General features: G+C 47.8%; 1 protein-coding gene across 3 annotated transcripts in view; it reads right to left on the reverse strand.

Annotated features, from left to right (window-relative positions):
* The window catches only part of dolpp1 (dolichyldiphosphatase 1), a 34,260-nt gene that overhangs the window by 5,248 nt on the left and 8,601 nt on the right, over positions 1–20,411 (reverse strand). For all 3 annotated transcript variants that reach the window (XM_085965258.1, XM_085965257.1, XM_085965256.1), the window contains exons 2-8: positions 20,275–20,375; positions 18,677–18,761; positions 14,468–14,567; positions 12,693–12,791; positions 11,220–11,348; positions 9,962–10,051; positions 342–3,001 (exon numbers count right to left, since the gene is read on the reverse strand). In XM_085965258.1, the coding sequence (XP_085821384.1) occupies positions 2,965–3,001; positions 9,962–10,051; positions 11,220–11,348; positions 12,693–12,791; positions 14,468–14,567; positions 18,677–18,761; positions 20,275–20,375 (641 nt within the window). In that variant the 3' untranslated portion in view covers positions 342–2,964. The remainder of the gene's footprint in view (positions 1–341; positions 3,002–9,961; positions 10,052–11,219; positions 11,349–12,692; positions 12,792–14,467; positions 14,568–18,676; positions 18,762–20,274; positions 20,376–20,411) is intronic.

The raw sequence follows: 20,411 nt of genomic DNA on the forward strand, positions 1-20,411 counted from the left end.
TTGGTAAGCACCAATGAAAATACAATATAAAAAAAATAAATTAAATTAAAAAAAAGGAACACAATACTGTGTAAAGAGCAAGATGCCTCTCTATGTCTGAACGACCTAACTAATTCTAAACAAAACCCGACAGCGACCAATGTTCCCTTTCATTTTTTTTTGGCTGCGCGGCCCATTCGAATCCACGTGCATGCGCCGTTTTTCCTCTTGTAAAGCCGGCAATGGCCTGCGCGGGAGCTCCAGAGCGGCCGCACAGCTTAAAAGGACCATTGACAGTGACCCCCCCACCCCCCCTAGTTAGAAGATTTAAAACTAAGCCTTCTGCAGTGAATAAAACTCACCGGTGTGGTAAACTTGGCGTCTGGTCCACGGCAAGTTCGAGCTCGAATACCTTGACTGGCAACCGATGAACAGCGCGCAAAACCGGGAGCTTGAACACAGAGTAAAACCGCTGCCCCTGTACATTTAAAGAGAGAAAAAAATCCTACAGCTGTCTGGGACTCAAGACGATGCTCTTTCACCGGTGCAAAAATAAAACTCCCCCCTCCCAACAAGTTTTCTATTTTTGTACATTGTCAGACAACTTAATTTCCAAACGTTTATTTAAACAAGAAATTTGTTACAAGAAAGCAAAAATCTTAAATAAAAAAAAAATGAGTTGTTTCATAATCATGTTTTGAAATGTTAAAAAATAAAAAATCATGATTGTACCTAATTACTGTACTAGCAAATACACCGGCAATAACCTGTCTTGGAAAAACTTTTTTTTTTTTTTTAAATAGCACATGTTCAGAAATAAGTATTTCACGAGCAATGGTCTGGACATTGGGCAATTCGCCCGTGGTTTCAGTCACACCGCAGTTCTCTGGGAATGGCCACTCACAGCAGCACACACAGTCAGAGTCAACTCCCGTCTCCAAAATCCTCTTTTCACTGCTGGGTCACACAATCTGGGTGATGACCAACCGGCTCAGGGAAACGCAGTACGTTAGGGGATGGGGGGCAGTTCCTTCAGAGGGGCCAGGGATATAGCAAGCTGCCCACACCATTCCCTGCCGTCTGGTCTGATTTATAGATCTTGCTCCTTGTGTGCATGCTGCAGTAACATTCCACCAAACTGACAACTAAATCAAAGCCCTGACATTCCCCTCTAGGTTACTAACGTACACACGTGTAATGGGATCACCAGAAGTCCTCTTCTCTACAATTTTACACACTGGATTAGCACCTCTGCCAAGATAGCAACAGAAGGAATTTCAGGTGAATGTTACGCACTCAGACATGAGCATCCCACGGCAGAATTCGACAGCCTGTGTTATTAGATTAGTTACTCTTGGGCTATCGAAACAAAATCTTCAAGATTAGCTTAATACCTTGCGGTAACTCCGAGTTTAAGTTTAAGAGAGTATTTTAATGGGTTTAATGACTGTGCTGTGTGCTGGCGACGCTAGTCAGTGTGATCCAGGCCTTCGTTGCTCAAGGAATGAATGGGAGTCTAGAATTTACCACTGATTGCTGGGAATTCTATTCCAGAATATCTCATTAAAAGCACAGCAACACTTACTTCCTGCAAAGTAAAAACAGAAGGGAATCACTGTTACTGTGGGGATTTGGCCAAGCATTAGGGTGGTAAAAGTGTTGGTAGGTGGTTTAATTTTGGGATGGCCAACATGCATTCCTGTCGAAATGATAAAGCCAACAGTGTCCGTGGGGTAAGAAAACAGAACGGTTTTCACCCAGAGCCAGAACCAGGTGTGGGAACAGCAGATGTATGACACAAGGCACTCCCATAACACAATGGATTAAACTCTGGTCTCAGAATAAATGCCAACCCTGAACCTCGACCCCAGAACAAATCCTCCCATTTCCAACACCTCCAAGATTAGTGTGCGGTTTGAGGTCAGTGTTTGTACTGGGTGGATGCAGAAGCGAGGCCACCCAAGACTCCCCTACACTTAGGATCCCAAGTCTCCTCTACTCCCTCGCCACTACACGGCCCAGGCTTGCTTAGGAATAACCAGGCCCCAGACAGATAGAGTGACCATGTCCTAAATACACAACGTCATCATCTGATTGTCAGTTTGTCAAAAGGTTACCATTTGCACAAAAGATCAAATCAAAAAGGACTTGACCAAAGGTGCAGAGAGCAGTGGAGGGGGGGAAACAGGCTCCGACAAGCCCCCTTTCTGTTTGGCTCTGGCAATAATGCCAGAATGTAGAATAAATAATTCCTTTTAATTTTGGGGAGAAAATGCCAATATCTGTTTAGCTACATAGAGTTCTTAAATGAGCCCAGTTGTTCATCACAGATAGAACATAACCAGTGAGAAAAATAAAAATCAGTTTTTCCACTCACATCACTAGTGTTTTTTTTCTTTATAAAAAAAAACTAACTTATTTTCCTAAAGTGCAACATGATCCCTTATAGTTTTATCTGACTGCTACAGCAGTAACCTGAGCATGTCAGATACCTGATTGACAATTCACAAACTACATCGCTCCCAACACTTCCAATTTTTTGTTTTTAAACCAGTAACACAAAAAAATGCCACATCTTTTTTTGCAAAATATCACAGCACTACACTGTGAAAGTAGGTCCCTTTCTTCCCTGCCGTCCCTCCCTAAAATAAAAACCAAGTTCATTAATCAGAAGCAATAATATCACATTTCACTGGCACTGTGTGTCCGCGCGCTGTGTTTAAACTAGTTCAGTCCAGCGCCCGCACGACTCTAACATGCAGTAGAAAGCTAACAGCGAGCTGCGTCAACACGGACTGCTGTCACGGGGAGTGTCTAGGCTGCTGACGTACGCCTCAGCTTGCCTTAGACCGTCTGCAAAAAAAAAAAAAAATTTTTTTTTTTAATTTTTAAAATGAGATATGTTTTATCGTTGTTGGTTTTCTCTTCCTCTCCTTCCAGGTCTGCACCACAGCCCCTTCCCCCAGTGAACGATGCCGCCTCGCCTCACTGCATCTTTGTGCCCAGCTTCCGTTGTCTGTTTCTGAGGATGGAGGCAAAAGAAAAAAAGTTTTAATTCACCCCTTCGAAATCAAGCAGCAATCGGATTTTGTTAAAGCTACAACACGGAGGGGGACACTAGGGAATGTGTTTTTTTTGTTTAAAAAACACCATCATTGGAGGGAAGTAAATAATAATGCAAAGGGAGCATACAATACGTCTCCTCACTGCCACCACCCCCCAGCCAATTCTAGTAGAAAGATACCGTATAACAGAAATTGCATCGGGGAAAGTAGCGTTATATCACAAACAGAGCTTCACCACAGTCTGTCAAATGAATCACGATACTGTTCCAAAGGCAAGATGTTTCTCTCTCTCCTCTCCCAAATAACATTGTGAATCACGGGTTTGTTTACAGAGGTTACTAGGATATGACATTAAATGCATGATGGGATAGCCTGGGATTTGGGAGTCCAGGTTGCACAGTGGCAGTGGTGGGAAGGTCGGGTCAGTGAGAACAGGTCAGCGGAGGAGGGACCAAAACGCCCTATAACACAGAACCCAAACAAACAACTGAGGCTTGAGGAAATCACACACAAATGCAAGGAGGAAAAACTCCCCCTATACTGTCCCATCAAACACTCCCAGGGCAGGTACAGCACGGGTTAGATACAGAGTAAAGCTCCCTTTACACTGTCCCATCAAACACTCCCAGGGCAGGTACAGCACGGGTTAGATACAGAGTAAAGCTCCCTTTACACTGTCCCATCAAACACTCCCAGGGCAGGGACAGCACGGGTTAGATACAGAGTAAAGCTTCCTCTACACTGTCCCATCAAACACTCCCAGGGCAGGTACAGCACGGGTTAGATACAGAGTAAAGCTCCCTCTACACTGTCCCATCAAACACTCCCAGGGCAGGTACAGCACGGGTTAGATACAGAGTAAAGCTCCCTCTACACTGTCCCATCAAACACTCCCAGGGCAGGTACAGCACGGGTTAGATACAGAGTAAAGCTCCCTATACACTGTCCCCATCAAACACTCCCAGGGCAGGTACAGCACGGGTTAGATACAGAGTAAAGCTCCCTTTACACTGTCCCACCAAACACTCCCAGGGCAGGGACAGCACCTACTCTTTACTCTGCTCCTCGATATGTTGTTAAACACTAAAGTGTGCTCCCTACACACCACTCTTGTCACACCAACCAGCCATGTGGTAAATTGTGTTGTCCTGCAGCTGCTTGCAAGGAGCTCCTTAAATTTGCTGCCTACCCAATGAGTTCACCCCTTGTGTCAGACACAGTGTGGTAAACCACTGTTACCGTTCACAACCGTTCACTATTGTTACACTGTTGTTATCACTGTTTACACTGTTGTTATCGATACACAAGGTTACCGCTTGCCATGCACACTGCTATACCTGGGCTTACCTCAGCTGACTCCGCCCATGGCTCCGCCTGCTTGCCCAGGTATAAAGGTGACCGCTTGGCTAGTATTCTCCCTTGTTGGAACCGATCGCCCACGAGGGTGGGCTCTGTTATTTAGCCAATAAAAACCTATAGTTACTATCTTAACTCGTCGCTTTTCATGGACTGAATTGATAGGTATATCAATTTTATTGGCTAAATTTTGAAATGAGTGGATCGGAGCAGCCAAACGGCCAGCTACAACAGCCACAGCAGCCGGCCTGGCTGCGAGCCCTCCGACCGCCGTACCTGGATCTAAACCCACAGGCAGCGAACTCAGCCCTCGACTTCGAACACTGGCTGAGCTGTTTCGAATCCTACCTGGGATATTCCGGCGTGCCTCCGGGATCCAAACTAAGAGTTCTGACCGCCCAGGTGAGCCCTAAAGTATTTGCATTCATCCGGGACCGTGCTACATACGAGGACGCCCTCAACCTGCTGAAAGAGCAGTACCGGAGCCCTGTAAGTTCTATGTATGCCAGACATCTCCTAAGATCCCGCTCGCAACAGCCAGGAGAGTCTGTAGATGAATTTTTACTGGCGCTACAAACACTCGGCAGGGACTGTGACTTTAAAGCTGTAACGGCTGCAGAAAATACTGAAGGGAACATCCGCGATGCCTTCGTGAAAGGCCTTTGGTCCGACTACTCACGGCAAAGACTGCTCGAATCAAAGGACCTCGACTTGAATACAACTGCAGCCCTCGCTCGCTCTCTGGAAGTGGCCCATCGGGACCTCGAGGCGTACTCCAGGTACTGTGCTGCGCGACCCTGGGACTCGGGCCCGACTCCGGCCGCAATTCCCCTCGCACCACCACCCCTGGGACCCACCACGGCGTCGGTGTCCCGGAATCGATCGGGACCGCCACCCCCGGGACCCGCTGTGGCAGCGGACCTCCGCGATCGGGCCGCCAGCTGCTTCTTCTGTGGCCAGGCGAGACATCAAAGGGCGCGCTGCCCTGCACGGAACGCGACCTGCTCCGGCTGTAAAAAGAAAGGCCACTTTGTAAACGCCTGCAGGGGGAAAGCCACAGACGCCAGCATTGCCTCATGTGAGTTGTGGGGGTGGCCATCTTTGATCAAGGCCACAGGCGCCAGCAGTGCCTCATGTGAGTTGTGGGGGCGGCCATCTTCTCCACCATTTTGTCCAACTTCGTGGGGACCCGCGTCATGGGCGCCGCCATTTTGTTCGCCGCACTCGGCCGCCGTTCTGTCTCCAGACCCGACCACCGCCTCGCCTGCAGACTACAGCAGCTCACTCAGCCATACACTGGCCTCCGTCACGCTTGACCAAGCTCTCCCGCATCATCTGTCCAAGTCCATGATGGACATCGAAGTAAACGGCCACGCCACGTCCTGCCTGTTCGACAGCGGAAGCACGGAGAGTTTTATTCATCCAGACACGGTGAGCTGCTACTCCCTCACTGTCCGGCCAGCGCGCCATCGGATCTCGATGGCGGCGAAGTCCCATTCAACAGACATTAGCGGCTACTGTGTAGTGACCCTGTTGGTTAGGGGCACGGAATATAAAAATTTTAAACTTCTCGTCCTGCCCCAGCTCTGCGCTGCCGTCCTACTAGGGCTGGATTTCCAATGCCACCTTCAAAGTGTCACTTTGGCTTACGGTGGACCCCTCCCCCCACTCACAGTCTACAACCAGCAAACTTTAAACCGCCCACCGCGTACCACCTGCGGCCGCTCCACCCTCAAAGTCCCGCCCCCCCCTCCTTGTTCGCTAACCTCACCCGTGACTGTAAACCCGTCGCTACCAAGAGCAGGCGGTACAGCGCCGGGGACAGAGCTTTTATTAGCTCTGAGGTGCAGCGACTCCTGAAGGAGGGCATCATCGAGGGGAGCACCAGCCCCTGGCGTGCCCAGGTCGTAGTCGTTAAGACCGGCGATAAACACCGCCTGGTCATCGACTACAGCCAAACCATAAATCGGTACACCCAGCTGGACGCATACCCACTTCCCCGCATATCTGATATGGTCAACCAGATTGCACAGTACCGGGTATTCTCCACCATCGACCTCAAGTCAGCCTATCACCAACTCCCTATCCGCCCTGAGGACCGCCAGTATACTGCCTTCGAGGCGAACGGCCGCCTCTACCACTTCCTTAGGGTTCCCTTCGGCGTCACCAACGGAGTCTCGGTCTTCCAAAGGGAGATGGACCGGATGGTCGACCAGAACGCGCTTCAGGCCACGTTCCCTTATCTAGATAACGTCACCATCTGCGGCCGCGACCAGCAGGACCATGATGTTAATCTGGAGAAATTCCTCCGTACGGCCCAACGGCTGAATCTCACTTACAATAAGGATAAATGTGTGTTTAATACCTCGCGCCTGGCCATCCTCGGCTGCGTAGTAGAGAACGGAGTCATCGGCCCCGACCCCGAAAGAATGCGCCCCCTCATGGAGCTTCCCCTCCCCCACTGTCCAAAGGCGCTGAAGAGAACCCTGGGGCTCTTCGCTTACTATGCCCAATGGGTGCCCAATTATGCGGACAAAGCCAGACCCCTCATGAAGTCCACCTCCTTCCCCCTGACAGCAGAAGCAGGCGCAGCCTTCTCCCTCATAAAAGGAGACATTGCGAAGGCCACAATGCACGCTGTGGATGAGTCCATCCCTTTCCAAGTGGAGAGCGATGCCTCCGACTTCGCCCTAGCGGCAATCCTTAACCAGGCGGGGAGACCTGTGGCCTTCTTCTCAAGGACCCTCCAGGGCCCTGAGATCCGACACTCATCTGTCGAGAAGGAGGCCCAGGCGATTGTGGAGGCGGTATGACGCTGGAGGCATTACCTGGCAGGCAAACGATTTACCCTCTTCACCGACCAGCGTTCGGTTGCTTTTATGTTTAATAACAAGCTGAAGGGCAAAATCAAGAACGACAAGATCTTGAGGTGGAGAATTGAGCTCTCCACCTACGATTACGATATCTTGTACCGGCCTGGTAAACTCAACGACCCCCCGGATGCTCTATCACGTAGTACTTGCGCAAACGCGCAAGTTGATAGACTACGGACCCTCCACAACGACCTCTGCCACCCCGGGGTCACCAGACTTAACCACTTCATTAAGGCCCGCAACCTGCCCTACTCCATCGAGGAGGTCAGGACCATGACCAGGAACTGCCAAACCTGTGCCGAATGCAAACCGCATTTCTATAGGCCGGACAGAGCAAGCCTGATCAAGGCCACCCGCCCCTTTGAGCGCTTGAGCATCGATTTTAAGGGGCCCCTCCCGTCCTCTGACCGTAATGTGTACTTCCTCAACATTATTGACGAGTACTCCCGTTTCCCCTTTGCCATCCCCTGCCCAGACATGACCAGTACCAGTGTCATCAAATGCCTGAACGACCTGTTCGCCTTGTTCGGGTTCCCGAACTATATACATAGCGACCGGGGCGCATCCTTCATGAGCGAGGAACTTCGCCAGTTCCTGCTCGCGAGAGGTATTGCTGTGAGCAGGACCACCAGCTACAACCCCCGGGGGAACGGCCAGGTGGAAAGAGAAAACGCGACAGTTTGGAAGGCCGTCCTCTTAGCCCTAAAGTCTAAGGGCCTCCCAATCTCTCGCTGGCAGGAAGTCCTCCCGGCAGCACTCCATTCCATCCGGTCACTGCTTTGCACTGCCATTAACGCCACCCGCCATGAACGAATGTTTGTTTTCCCCAGGAAGTCGACTACGGGAACCTCGCTACCAACATGGCTGACTTCTCCGGGGCCCGTCTTGCTGCGGAAGCACGTGAGGGCCCATAAAACGGACCCCCTGGTCGAGAGGGTGGACCTCCTGCACGCCAACCCCCAGTACGCCTATGTGGCATACCCAGACGGGCGGGAGGACACTGTCTCCTTGCGAGACCTCGCACCCTCGGGCACCCCCGAGATACCACCGTTATCCCCCACCACTCCCCCAAATCCAGCTCCTGTAGACGGCATGCCGGAACCCCAGGAGCCTTCGTCGACCACGCAGACACCAGCATTACCATCGGATACTGCACCACCGCCGCTGCTGCTGCGCCGATCAGAAAGGCTTACGAGGCCTCCTGAGAGACTGACATACACGAACTGGTAGTACACTTCACCCCGCCGGACTCAATTTTAAACAAGGGGTGAATGTGGTAAACCACTGTTACCGTTCACAACCGTTCACTATTGTTACACTGTTGTTATCGATACACAAGGTTACCTCTTGCCATGCACACTGCTATACCTGGGCTTACCTCAGCTGACTCCGCCCATGGCTCCGCCTGCTTGCCCAGGTATAAAGGTGACCGCTTGGCTAGTATTCTCCCTTGTTGGAACCGATCGCCCACGAGGGTGGGCTCTGTTATTTAGCCAATAAAAACCTATAGTTACTATCTTAACTTGTCGCTTTTCATGGACTGAATTGATAGGTATATCACACAGTAAATCCGATACCTGAATCAGGCCGCTCCACACTACTCCAGGGCACTGATCATTGACCAGCCAGCCTGGTGCAGTTTCCTGACCCGGAGTGGTAGACTTGACACCGAGGGCTGTGATTCTCCCCACTCCGCTCCAGATAACAATGTAAACTAATGCTCTACCGGGTGGAATAATCCTGGCTGGACAAGCAGCAGGAAACTTCCCACTGGTCTGTGCAGTCGTAGCTGGTTGGATCCCAGCAGTACTCCTCTGCACACTCGAAGGTCCCCATGCCTTGCCTCTACCAGCTTGCAGTCAAGCTCTTGGCTAACTTAGGTCAGTGAAAGAACGAACTTTAATTTATATAGCACCTTTCACAACCTCAGGGTGTCCCACCGTGCTTTACAGCAAATGAAGTACTTTTGAAGTGTAGTCTCTGTTGTAATGTAGGAAACTCGGCAGCCAATTCGTACACAGCAAGCTCCCACAAACAGCAATGCGATAATACCCCGATAATCTGTTTCAGCAATGTTGGTTGCAGAATAAATATTGCCCAGGACACCAGGGAGAAGAACTCTTCTTCAATAGTGTCATGGGACCTTAGGGCAGACGGGGTCTCGGTTTAATGTCTCATTTGAAAGACAGCATCTCCCTCAGCACTGCACTGGGAGTGTTGTCCTGGATTATTGTGCTCAAGTCTCTGGAGTGGGACATGAACCCACATCCTTCTGACTCAGAGATGCGAATGCTACCCACTGAGCCACGGCTGACACCTGGGTTTTGTCCGACTGAGGATAGCGCGTGTACTCCATAACTGGGCAAACAGAAACACCAGCCGTGCCGATTGCTCAGTCACTTGGTTTGGAGATCCTGAAATAGGGAGGATGAGCTTCCGCGTGCGTCATACACCAAACTGACCAAAAAAACAAGTGGTTTGTGAATGATGCTGATTAAAGTGTACACCCATAAAGATCCCCCTCCCAGTAAGTGGGATCTTCAGCAACAGATGGGTTTTACAACAACAACTTGCGTTTATATAGCGCATTTAATGCAGTAAAACGTCCCATGGTGCTTCACACAAGAACAATGAGGAGTTTATATTCAGATCAGCAAGGACACAGGTGTGCAGAGTTTACCATCTTACCGTGCTTCTGACCTTGTGACCGTGTACTCAAACCAGAGGATGTTTGGAATCAGACTCGTGTCCCGGATCAGGAAAAACTCCGAGATTGGCCTGAATTGTGAGAAAAAGTGACATGGAAAGTGTTTGAATCATTGACGTCCGATGCTCGTTCAAAATGCAGCAAAGAACCCAATCTGATGAAGACCATTCCAATGAAGAGTTACGACCAAAACATTAACCCAGCTTTCTCTTTCAGGTGCCATCAACCTGCTGTGCTCTTTGAAACAATCAATGTATATTTCATGGACGCTGTGGTGGGGGGGGGGGAATTTCTGCAGTCAGTGGCCCTGAGGGATGGTTCTAACTCAGTCCCTTTAAAATACTCACTGCAAAGGAGAGCTGAATAAACACATCGGCCCAGAACTTCGGCTCTCCCCGGGGGAGTACGCACGGGGTACTCACCTGTAAGCCCAATGGAAGGGCCGGTTTCCTGCATGCACTGCGCATGCGCGGGAAACCGGCACTTCCGTTCCCCTGAAAGAAGGGGTTCAGAGGTGGAACGCGTGCACCGGACAGGCTGCGCGTGCGAATCGAACTTACGTTTTTTTTTTGTTTTTTTTAAACAGGTTTTCCCGGGAGGGTAAGTCTCCAGAAGTTAGACATGTAAAAAGCAGTCGCAAGGCCTGCTTTTTACAAGGTAAGTGGTGAATTAATTAAAATTAAAACTTTTTTCCACAGGTTTATTATTTTTAAATACTTTAAAGAAAGGTAAGTTTATTTTCAGCCCCATTAGAAAATAAAATTATTTTCTTCAAAAATTTAAATTGTTTAAAATAGTTATTTCATGTAATTTATAGTTTATTTTAAAAATGTGATTTTTTTTTACATTTATTTAAAGATTTAGTGATGTTTTGGGGCTTATAGTATTTATAGGTTTGACAGTCAAACTTATGAATGGGCATTTCCCTGCTCCGATTGGCTCTCCATGGCCCACGTGATCCCAGGGGACGCATCGAACTAACTGCGCCCCTGGGATACGCAAGCACTGCGCACCGGCAGTTGGAGGAGGCCCAGGATCGGAATTCCACGGGGGCCCAAAGCTCAACGGCCGGCGTGCAAGGTAAGTGCAGGTCGGGGGCTTGCTCCCGCGGGAAACCCCCGACCCGAATTTCTGGGCCATCGTTTGGGGGGGGGGGGGGCAGTGTACAAGATTTTAAAAAAAATATTGTTCTAATGTGCCAATTTAATCATGCAATACGTGAAGGTTAAGGGCACTTACCAGGACGCTATCCTGGGGAATAGCGGCGTTAGTACCTCTTGTGTGAAGATAAACCAGACTGCTCCCATTACCCCGCCTGCTATAACTCCATATATCACCTGGCTCCAGGAATGGTACATCAAATAGACTCTGCAAAACCAACCACAACATTCCGTTAAAGAACAAATCATAGCACAGAAGGAGGCCATTCGGCCCATCCTGCCTGTGCCAGCTGATTGAAAGAGCTCTCCAATTAGTCCCATTCCCCTCACTCTTTCCCCATAGTCCTGTGAATGTTTCCCTTTCAACTATTTATCCAATTCCCTTTTGAAAGTTACTATTGAATCTGCTTCCACCACCCTTTCAGGCAGCGCGTTCCAGATCACAACAACTCGCTCGTTAAAAAAAATTCCCATCTCCCCTCTGGTTCTTTTGCCAATTATCTTAAATCCGTGTCCTCTGGTTACCGACCCTCCTGCCACTGGAAACGGAATGGTCAAATGTTGCAATAAAATGAAAACATTTGTCAATTTTCTCCTGAAGGAATCGACAGTTCCACAGGCGTCAGCAACCCTCTCGCACCTCGATCAAGTGATCACTCTTCATGTACAAGCCCACAATTTCTGCACTGCAATCCACAAACTATTGACAATAACATATCTTTAGAGTTAATATAGACATGGCACCAGCAAAATTGTAGGAGCTTAATAAAAATAAAAATCGATATATAAATTATTGCATCTGATGCGTTTTGTCTGTCACCCACCAGACTTTTTTTTTTATTATCATCGGATGTGGACGTCACTGGCAAGGACTGCATTTGTCCTAATTGCCCTTGGTAAGTCTCTGGATCATTAGTGAGCCACCTTCTTGAATACAGTGGAGTGGCGTTAAACCACATTTCTGTGGGTCTGGCGTCACATATAGGCCAGACCGAGCAAGGACGGCAGATTTCCTTCCCTAAAGGACATTAGTGAACCAAATGGATTTTTGCGACAATCCGGTAGTTTCATGGTCACCATTACCGATACCAGCTTTTTATTCCAGATTTATTAAATTAACTGAATTTAAATTCCCCAGCTGCCATGGGATTTGAATTCATGTCTCCGGATCATTGGTCCAGGCCTCTGGATTACTAGGCCAGTAACATAACCACTATGCTACTGTACCCCGACTGCACACTTTGTTACAGATGCAAAACAAATCTTTAAATATAAAGGACACTGAGAAAGCCAGTCACTAAACGTTGGGTGCTCCTGACCGGGAGCCTGAAACCCCGCAATTCCCCGTCTGCTCCCTCGCCAAACAATTGAACTCTGAATGACCCGAGGCTGTGATTACTTAACAATTAGAGGTTTTGTGGTCTGAAAGGGTCACCACTGCACTTAGCTACAGAATAATACATTGACCATTGCATGGTACAACACCTTATAAAACAGTCTGTCATCCAACTTACCTCAGAGAATCTGCTGGTGTACAGAAAGCACTACCTACCTACTATACGAGACAAGGAAAGCCACAGTCAGCAGACATATGGATAAAACGTGCCTCCACAACAGGTCTAAACATCTAGCATTGTTTGTTTGGTGCATTCTGAGAAAAGGAACAAATATATATATATTTTTTTAAATGTTAACATTTTTCACCCCATGATTTACAACAACAACTTGCATTTATATAGCACCTTTAACGCAGTAAAACATCCCAAGGCTCTTCACAGGAGCGATTATCAAACAAAATTTGACACCGAGCCACATAAGGAGCTATTAGGACAGGTGACCAAAAGCTCGGTCAAAGAGGTCGGTTTTAAGGAGCATCTTAAAGGAGGAGAGAGAGGCGGAGAGGTTTAGGGAGGGAATTCCAGAGCTTAGGGCCCAGGCAGCTGAAGGCACAGCTGCCAATGGTGGAGCGATTAAAATCAGGGATGCTCAAGAAGCCAGAATAGGAGGAGCGCAGAGATCTCCGAGGGTTGAAGGTAATATTCCCTCTAACTTTTTTCGTGCGCGGCCCCTTTAACGGGTTGTGCAGCCTGTTCAAATCCCCGCATGTGCGCAGTTTGTCTAATTGTAAAGCCGGCGAGCAGCTTGCGCGGGAGTTCCAGACAGCTGTGCGGCCGTGTAGCAGAGGGAACATTGGCTGGGGGGCTGGAGGAGGTTGCAGAGATAGGATGGGGCGAGGCCATGGAGGATTTGAACACAAGAATGAGTGCTTTTTTTTTTTTTTAATCGAGGCATTGCCAGACCAGGGATCCAGTGTAGGTCAGCGAGCACAGGAGCTTTCAAACAATCTGCACTTGTTTGGCACACCTGTGCTTGGATCGGGCTCCACAGCTGCCAGCAACTCTCCTGTACCTCATCCAGTGCCCATTCCTCACCCGAGGCTGGGCAAGTAGTGTCAGCAGACTATCCTACCCAGAGCTCATTCCATGCACGAATCACTCTCTGTATAAAGAAGTGCTTCCCGACAGTACTGAACTTGCCTATTACTAGTTTGTACCCAAGTCCCCTTGTCCTGCAATCATGATTTAACTTGAAATAGTGCTCAGGATTAAACTCTTCTCATAGAATCTTACAGCCCATCGTGCCTGTGCCAGCTCTTTGAAAGGACTGACCAATTAGTTTCACTCCCCTGCTCTTTCCCCATAGCCCTGCCATTCTTTTCCTTTTCAACTACAGTAAACTCTTGTTTAAACGGCATTTAATCATCTGGAATTCTTTTAATAACCAGCAAAATAGATAACCGGTAATCTTGCCGAATCCATCCAGCACTTGTTTTGCCGAGTCCGAGTCTCCTGCGGTGGCCGAGTTAGGCAGTGGTTTTTATTTTTGTTTGTGTTAAAAATGGCCCACCTCTCTGTTATCCAGAATTATTCGTTAACCAGCACCATCCTGGTCCGGTAGGTGCCAGATACGAAAGAGTTTACCGTATTTATTCAATTCCATTTTGAATGTTACTGCTGAATCTGCTCCCACCACCCTGTCAGGCAGCGCATTCCAGATCATCATAACTCGCTGCGGAAAAAACACTCATGTCGCCTCTGGTTCTTTTGTCAATTACCTTAAATCTGTGTCCTCCAGTTACTGACCCTCCTGCCAGTGGAAACAGTTTCTCCCTCTCTACTCTATCATCCTCTATTCTAATTAGTGTCTTATACTCCTCTACAAAGTCTCCTATTATTTAACTTTCATGGCGGAAGTTTTTCTAACCTTCATACACAGCAGAGAACGTGCAATACTGATCCATAAAACATACCCAAGAAACATACATACCTTAAATAAAGGAAAAGGAGTGAGTAGATGGAAAAGAACCATATGAACTGGGAATGACTGGAGGGCATCCCATACTCTGTAAACAAGTTACTGTGGCCACCTGTGTGTAAAAGTAATTAAGGAACATTTACAAAATATGGAATAATAGAACCTGTCTTACACGTATGCATAAGTTGAATGCTCATCAGGGTCACAGAATCATAGAATGGTTATAGCACAGGAGGATCCCTTTCGCCTGTCGAGCCCGCGCCGGCTCTCTGCAGGAGCACTTCAGCGAGTCCCACTCCCCCGCCCTTTCCCCGCAGCCCTGCAAATTTCTTTCCTTCAGATACTTATCTAACTCCCTTTTGAAAGCCGTGATCAAGTCTGCCTCCACCATCCTTTCAGGCAGTGCAGTCCAGATCATAACCACTCGCTGCGCAAAAGTTTTTTCTTATGTCGCCTTTGGTTCTTTTGCCAATTACAGGAAACTTTGTGTTCCGGAGGCTAAATGTCCGGCAAGCTCGAGCCACCGGCAAAAATCAGGAGCTGTTTTGTTAGGTTTTTTTTTCTTCTCGTGGCTTTTTTTTCCAACAGTCAGGCTCTGCAAAGTCTCTCTGAAGCTGTTGCTAAGCGACAGAGACGCTTCCAAGGTACGGCCGACTGTTTAGAAGCTGTTGCTAAGCAACAGTGTTTGTTGCCAGATACGGAGATGAAAAGCTCCGTATGCTTCAACATTAACGCTGGTGTGTCCGGCAGTTTTGAGGGAACGGCAGCAGCTCGGTCCCGTCGGTGCCGGATAGCACAAAGTTTCCTGTACCTTAAATCTGTGTCCTCTGGTTCTCGACCCTTCCGCCAATGGGAACAGCTTCTCTCTATCTACTCTGTCCAGACCCCTCATGATTTTGAACACCTCGATCAAATGTCCTCTCAATCCTCTCTGCTCCAAGGAGAACAACCCCAGCTTCTCCAGTCTATCCACGTAACTGAAGTCCCTCATTCCTGGAATCATTCTCGTAAATCTCCTCTGCACCCTCTCTAAGGCCCTCACATTCTTCCTAAAGTGTGGTGCCCAGAATTGGACACAATACTCCAGTTGGGACCAAACTAGTGTTTTATACAGGTTCATCATAATTTCCACACTTTTGTACTCTATACCTCTATTTATGAAGCCCAGGATCCTGTAAGCCTTTTTAACTGCTTTCTCAACCTGCCCTGCCACCTTCAACTATTTGTGCACACATACCCTCAGGTCTATCTGTCGTGCACCCCCTTCAGGATTGTACCATTTAGATTATATGTCCTCTCCTCATTCTTTCTACCAAAATGTATAATTTCACACTGTTCTGCGTTAAATTTCATCTGCCACGTGTCCGCCCATTCCACCAGCCTGTCTATGTCTTCCTGAAGTCGATCACTCTCCTCCTCACTATTCACTATACTTCCAAGTTTTGTGTCATCTGCAAATTTTGAAATTGTGCCCTGTACACCCACATCCAAGTCATTAATATATATCAAGAAAAGCAGTGGTCCTAGAACCGACCCCTGGGGAACACCACTGTGTACCTTCCTCCAGTCCGAAAAACAACCGTTCACCACTACTCTCTGTTTCCTGTCACTTAGCCAATTCCGTATCCATGCTGTCACTGTCCCTTTTATTCCATGGGCTTCAACTTTGCTGGCAAGCCTATTGTGTGGCACTTTGTCAAACGCCTTTTGGAAATCCATGTACACCCCGTCAACTGCATTACCCTCATCAACCCTCTCTAAAAACTCAATGAAGTTAGTTAAACACGATTTGCCTTTAACAAATCCGTGCTGGCTTTCCTTAATGAATCCACACTTGTCCAAGTGACTGTTAACTTAATCCCTGATTACTGTTTCTAAAAGCTTCCCCACTACTGAGGTTAAACTGACTGGCCTGTAGCTGCTGGGTTTATCGTTACACCCTTTTTTGAACAATGGTGTAACATTTGCAATTCTCCAGTCCTCTGGCACCATCCCCGTATCTAAGGAGGATTGGAATATTATGGCCAGTACCTCCGCGATTTCCTCCCTCAATTCCCTCAGCATCCTCGGATGCATCCCATCCACTCCTGGTGATTTATCTACTTTTAAGTACAGCCAGCTTTTCTAATACCTCGTCCTCATCAATTTTTATCCTATCAAGTGTCTCCACTACCTCCTCCTTCACTATGTCTATGGCAGCATCCTCTTCCTTGGTGAAGACAGATGCAAAGTACTCATTTAGTACCTCAGCCATGCCCTCTGCCTCCATGCGTAGGTCTCCTTTTTGGTCCCTAATCGGCCCCACCCCTCCTCTTACTACCCTTTTACTATTTATATGCCTACAGAAGACTTTTGGATTACCTTTTATGTTGGCTGCCATTCTATTCTCAGACCCTCTCTTTGCCCCTCTTATTTTCTTTTTCACTTCTCCTCTGACCTTTCTATATATAGCTTGATTCTCAGATGTATTTGCAACCTGTGAGCAGTTAGGAAAAGTACGCCAAGTACAGCAGGGGTTAGACGGGTCCAGCCCCCAATAATATGTCTTGAGCACAATGTGCCCCCCACGATGATTGAAGCGTGTTCTGATTTTCAGTCTTTCAGGTATTCAATAAACATTTTGACAAAAGGTTGTGTTTGACTGGAACTGCTTCACTCTGATTGTACAGGATCCTTTCCCCAATCCTCCACCCACGCCCGCCCCTCCCACACCAGATCCCAGGCAACAAAGGAAAAAGGCATCCTGGCTGTAATTTGTCTGTGAACACACAGGACACCCACAGTGCTATCTTTCCCTTGCAAAGCATGAACAGTTGTGTTTTGTGACTGTGATCAGATAATATGACACCGTGAAATTCCACTCCAGTGATACCTCGACCACAAGCAGTGGCAGCACTGCCCGTGTCGGCAATGGAAATCCCCCCGCTGTCACATTAGGGTCAGCTGCTCAAACTGCCTCTACTGCGACATTATAAAAGTACAGAAAATGATTACAAGGGGAGGTGACTCAGTGCTCAGGCTAATCTTTAAAGGCCCAGGTGTGGTTTTTTAATTCATTTGCAGGATGTGGGCATCGCCAGCAATGCCAGCGTTGATTGCCCATCCCTAATTGCCCTCGAGAATGTGGTGGTGAGTCGTCTTCTTGAATACAACGGTGTGGCTTGCTGGGCCATTTCAGAGGGCAGTTAAGAGTCATTGCTGTGGGTCTGGAGTCACATATCGGCCAGACCAGGTAAGGACGGCAGATTTCCTTCCCTAAAGGGCATTAGTGAACCAGGTGGGTTTTTACGACAATCCGGTAGTTTCATGGTCACCATTACTGAGGCTAGCTTTTTATTCCAGATTTATTTAATTGAAGCTCCCCGGCTGCCGTGGTGGGATCTGAACTCATGTCTCCGGATTACTAGTCCAGTAACATGACCACCATGCTACCATACCTTATTGTTGCAGAATCAATCCTAGAAGGGATTCTCCACGGCCAACTCCTGTCCCGCTGTAGTAGAAACAGCCCGCCTGTCAATGGCGGTGCAGTTCCTACAGGAGGTGCTGTTCGTGTGGCGCAGTTTAAAGCCACTCTTTGGAGCCACTCTCTTTCGAGTGCCGGTCTCTTTCGCAACACCCGAGAGAGTTATGCACAGACCGGCTTCAGCAAACCGGGAGCATTCCAGCAGCTCAGCCTAGCGCTGCAGCAGCTGAGAGACCTGCCATCAGAGGCCTGGCTGTAATCCATCTATTGTGGAGGAGCATGCTGCCCAGCAGCAGTAAACTCCTACTGTAAGTGGGGCATAACATTATGTGACAATTCAGTAGAATAATACTCCACCCTGTAAATATCTATTTAAAAATATTTTTGTTTGATCAATGAACACGGAATGCTTGGAGGAGTTACTAAGCCAGGTGAAAGTCAGCAGGATGAAGAGAACAGTCACGCCGAAGTAGGTCAGGTAAATGACTGGAGTTAATCCCACCCAGTACCATCAGGCTCAGTAACTACTCTGAGCCAATCAATACTCCATTCTTAAAACAAAATTAAAAAGGTGAAAACTCTTAAGCACCGTAAATGCTGGCCTGTAAATCAGTCCCGTATATTTAAATATGTAAGATGTGACCTGCGCATCAGAAAGTACCGCAATCTGGTTTTCAAAAAGAAATCTCAATAAGGCGCACTCACTCCTTATTCAGGAAAGATTGGAAACATTTAGTGCTGCGAGTGTCTCTCACCTTGGCAAGGTCTGGGCTCTTTGATAACATTCTTAATTACCCAGTTGAAGCCTTCGTTTAGTACCAAACCGCAGAGAAACGAAATCTGTAGCAGAGAACAAAAGTTGCAAATTGTAAACACTTTCAATGTTTCCAATGCACTTGTACTCTGGAATCTCCCCATTAGCCAACACTAGATAGATGTACAGCATGCTATTTCTTATGTTTTTACAGCACTACTCCTAAAACTTAAGGCAAACAAGGTACCCGAAGATGGGACCTGATGGGGAAGCAGCGCCCAACAGTGACAAACGTAAATGCCACCAACTGCCATTTTCTTCCCAGCCACTGGCAGGCTGGCTGAGCATTCACACTGCCCACATTGTGGCTTCTCAAGCTCGGCTCCGTGCAGATCATCTCCGGTCATTGGGGAAGGTCCGTTGGCCGGAAAGTTAATTTGGTGAAATGCAATTTTCGAACCGGTTGTTTTGTCTCTGAGCGCCACAGCTAGAGTAGTGACCCCACAATGTGAATAGGATGGGATTGCACAGCAGCAGAAGCTCCAGAGATTATAAAACTACTTCTACACGAAATGGTGCCGCAGTGTTTTTTGCATGGAACACTCTTCAGGCTCCAGTGGAAAATGACTTCAAAGCCTCTGTGCTTCACCTGCACTGTGTGTGCAAATTTAGAGTACAGCAAACAAATCTTTCCAGAGCTACTCGCAACCCACTTACATGTTCTACAGACACGCGGCAGATCGGAATTTCCATATGGTTTATTTGGGAAGAGCTGAGCAATACGAACTGGTGCGCTGAAGCTTTGAGTGCTGGACCCACTTGCTATGAATGCAAGATCAGAGACACGTGTACCTTCCATTTCTCTCAGTTCTTCACGTCCCCTCATAGATTCCTCCGACAGGGAACGCTTGCGGGTGATCCGTCCCCACACCTCTGCCGCTGCCATTCCAAGACCACCCACTAATGAAGTGCAAGGAAGGGGCCGTTCATTTATAAAAACAAGGAGAAAAACAACTCCCACCAGTTTAAACTTGGGAACTCAGCGAGTGCAGGAAATAAGTGGAATACACGACCTCCTAGATTCCAGTATATTAGGACTATTGATGACTAAATGAACTACATCATCTGAATAAATCAGATTTATTTAGTGAGCATATTTTAAGTGACCGAATATTTATAATTAAAAGTTTATATCTGAAATTGCATTCATACGGTCAGACATCATGTATATAAACAAACTAAAATGATTGCTTTTAAGCAATGCTTGGGGAAACCAACATACAGACACATGGGTTGCATGATGCCAACACCTCACGGTGCGTGCGCACACACACAACAGAGCGATGGAATCCAAGTCTCACCCTCCGCCCCGCAGTGCCAGGTTTATGATCTCAGCAGCTTCACAGTGGTGGGGAAGCGCCTCAGCCAGATTTCACACCTTGCTCACCCAATCCCTCCTCCAGGAACAAGGGAAGGAGGCGGGAGTGGGGGGGGGGGGGGGCGGAGAAATATACTTGGAACTGAGACCATTGCATTGGATACATTAAGAGCAACCATTCCCAGCTATCAACGTGAGAAACATTAAAATGCAAAACTTACAGAGTGCAGCTCCCTCTTGAACACGATGAGCGTGATGAAACCAAAAAGGATAAATACTGGTACAAGACTTAAATATGCAAGAACCTTTCCTGTGAGGTCACCTGGAGAACAAGAAGAATTACAGTACGTTTAAGGAA

This window comes from Somniosus microcephalus, chromosome 23 (genome assembly GCF_052327205.1).
Source record: "Somniosus microcephalus isolate GS21.2 chromosome 23, FLI_Smic_1.0, whole genome shotgun sequence".
In the NCBI taxonomy this organism is placed as follows: Eukaryota; Metazoa; Chordata; class Chondrichthyes; order Squaliformes; family Somniosidae; genus Somniosus; species Somniosus microcephalus.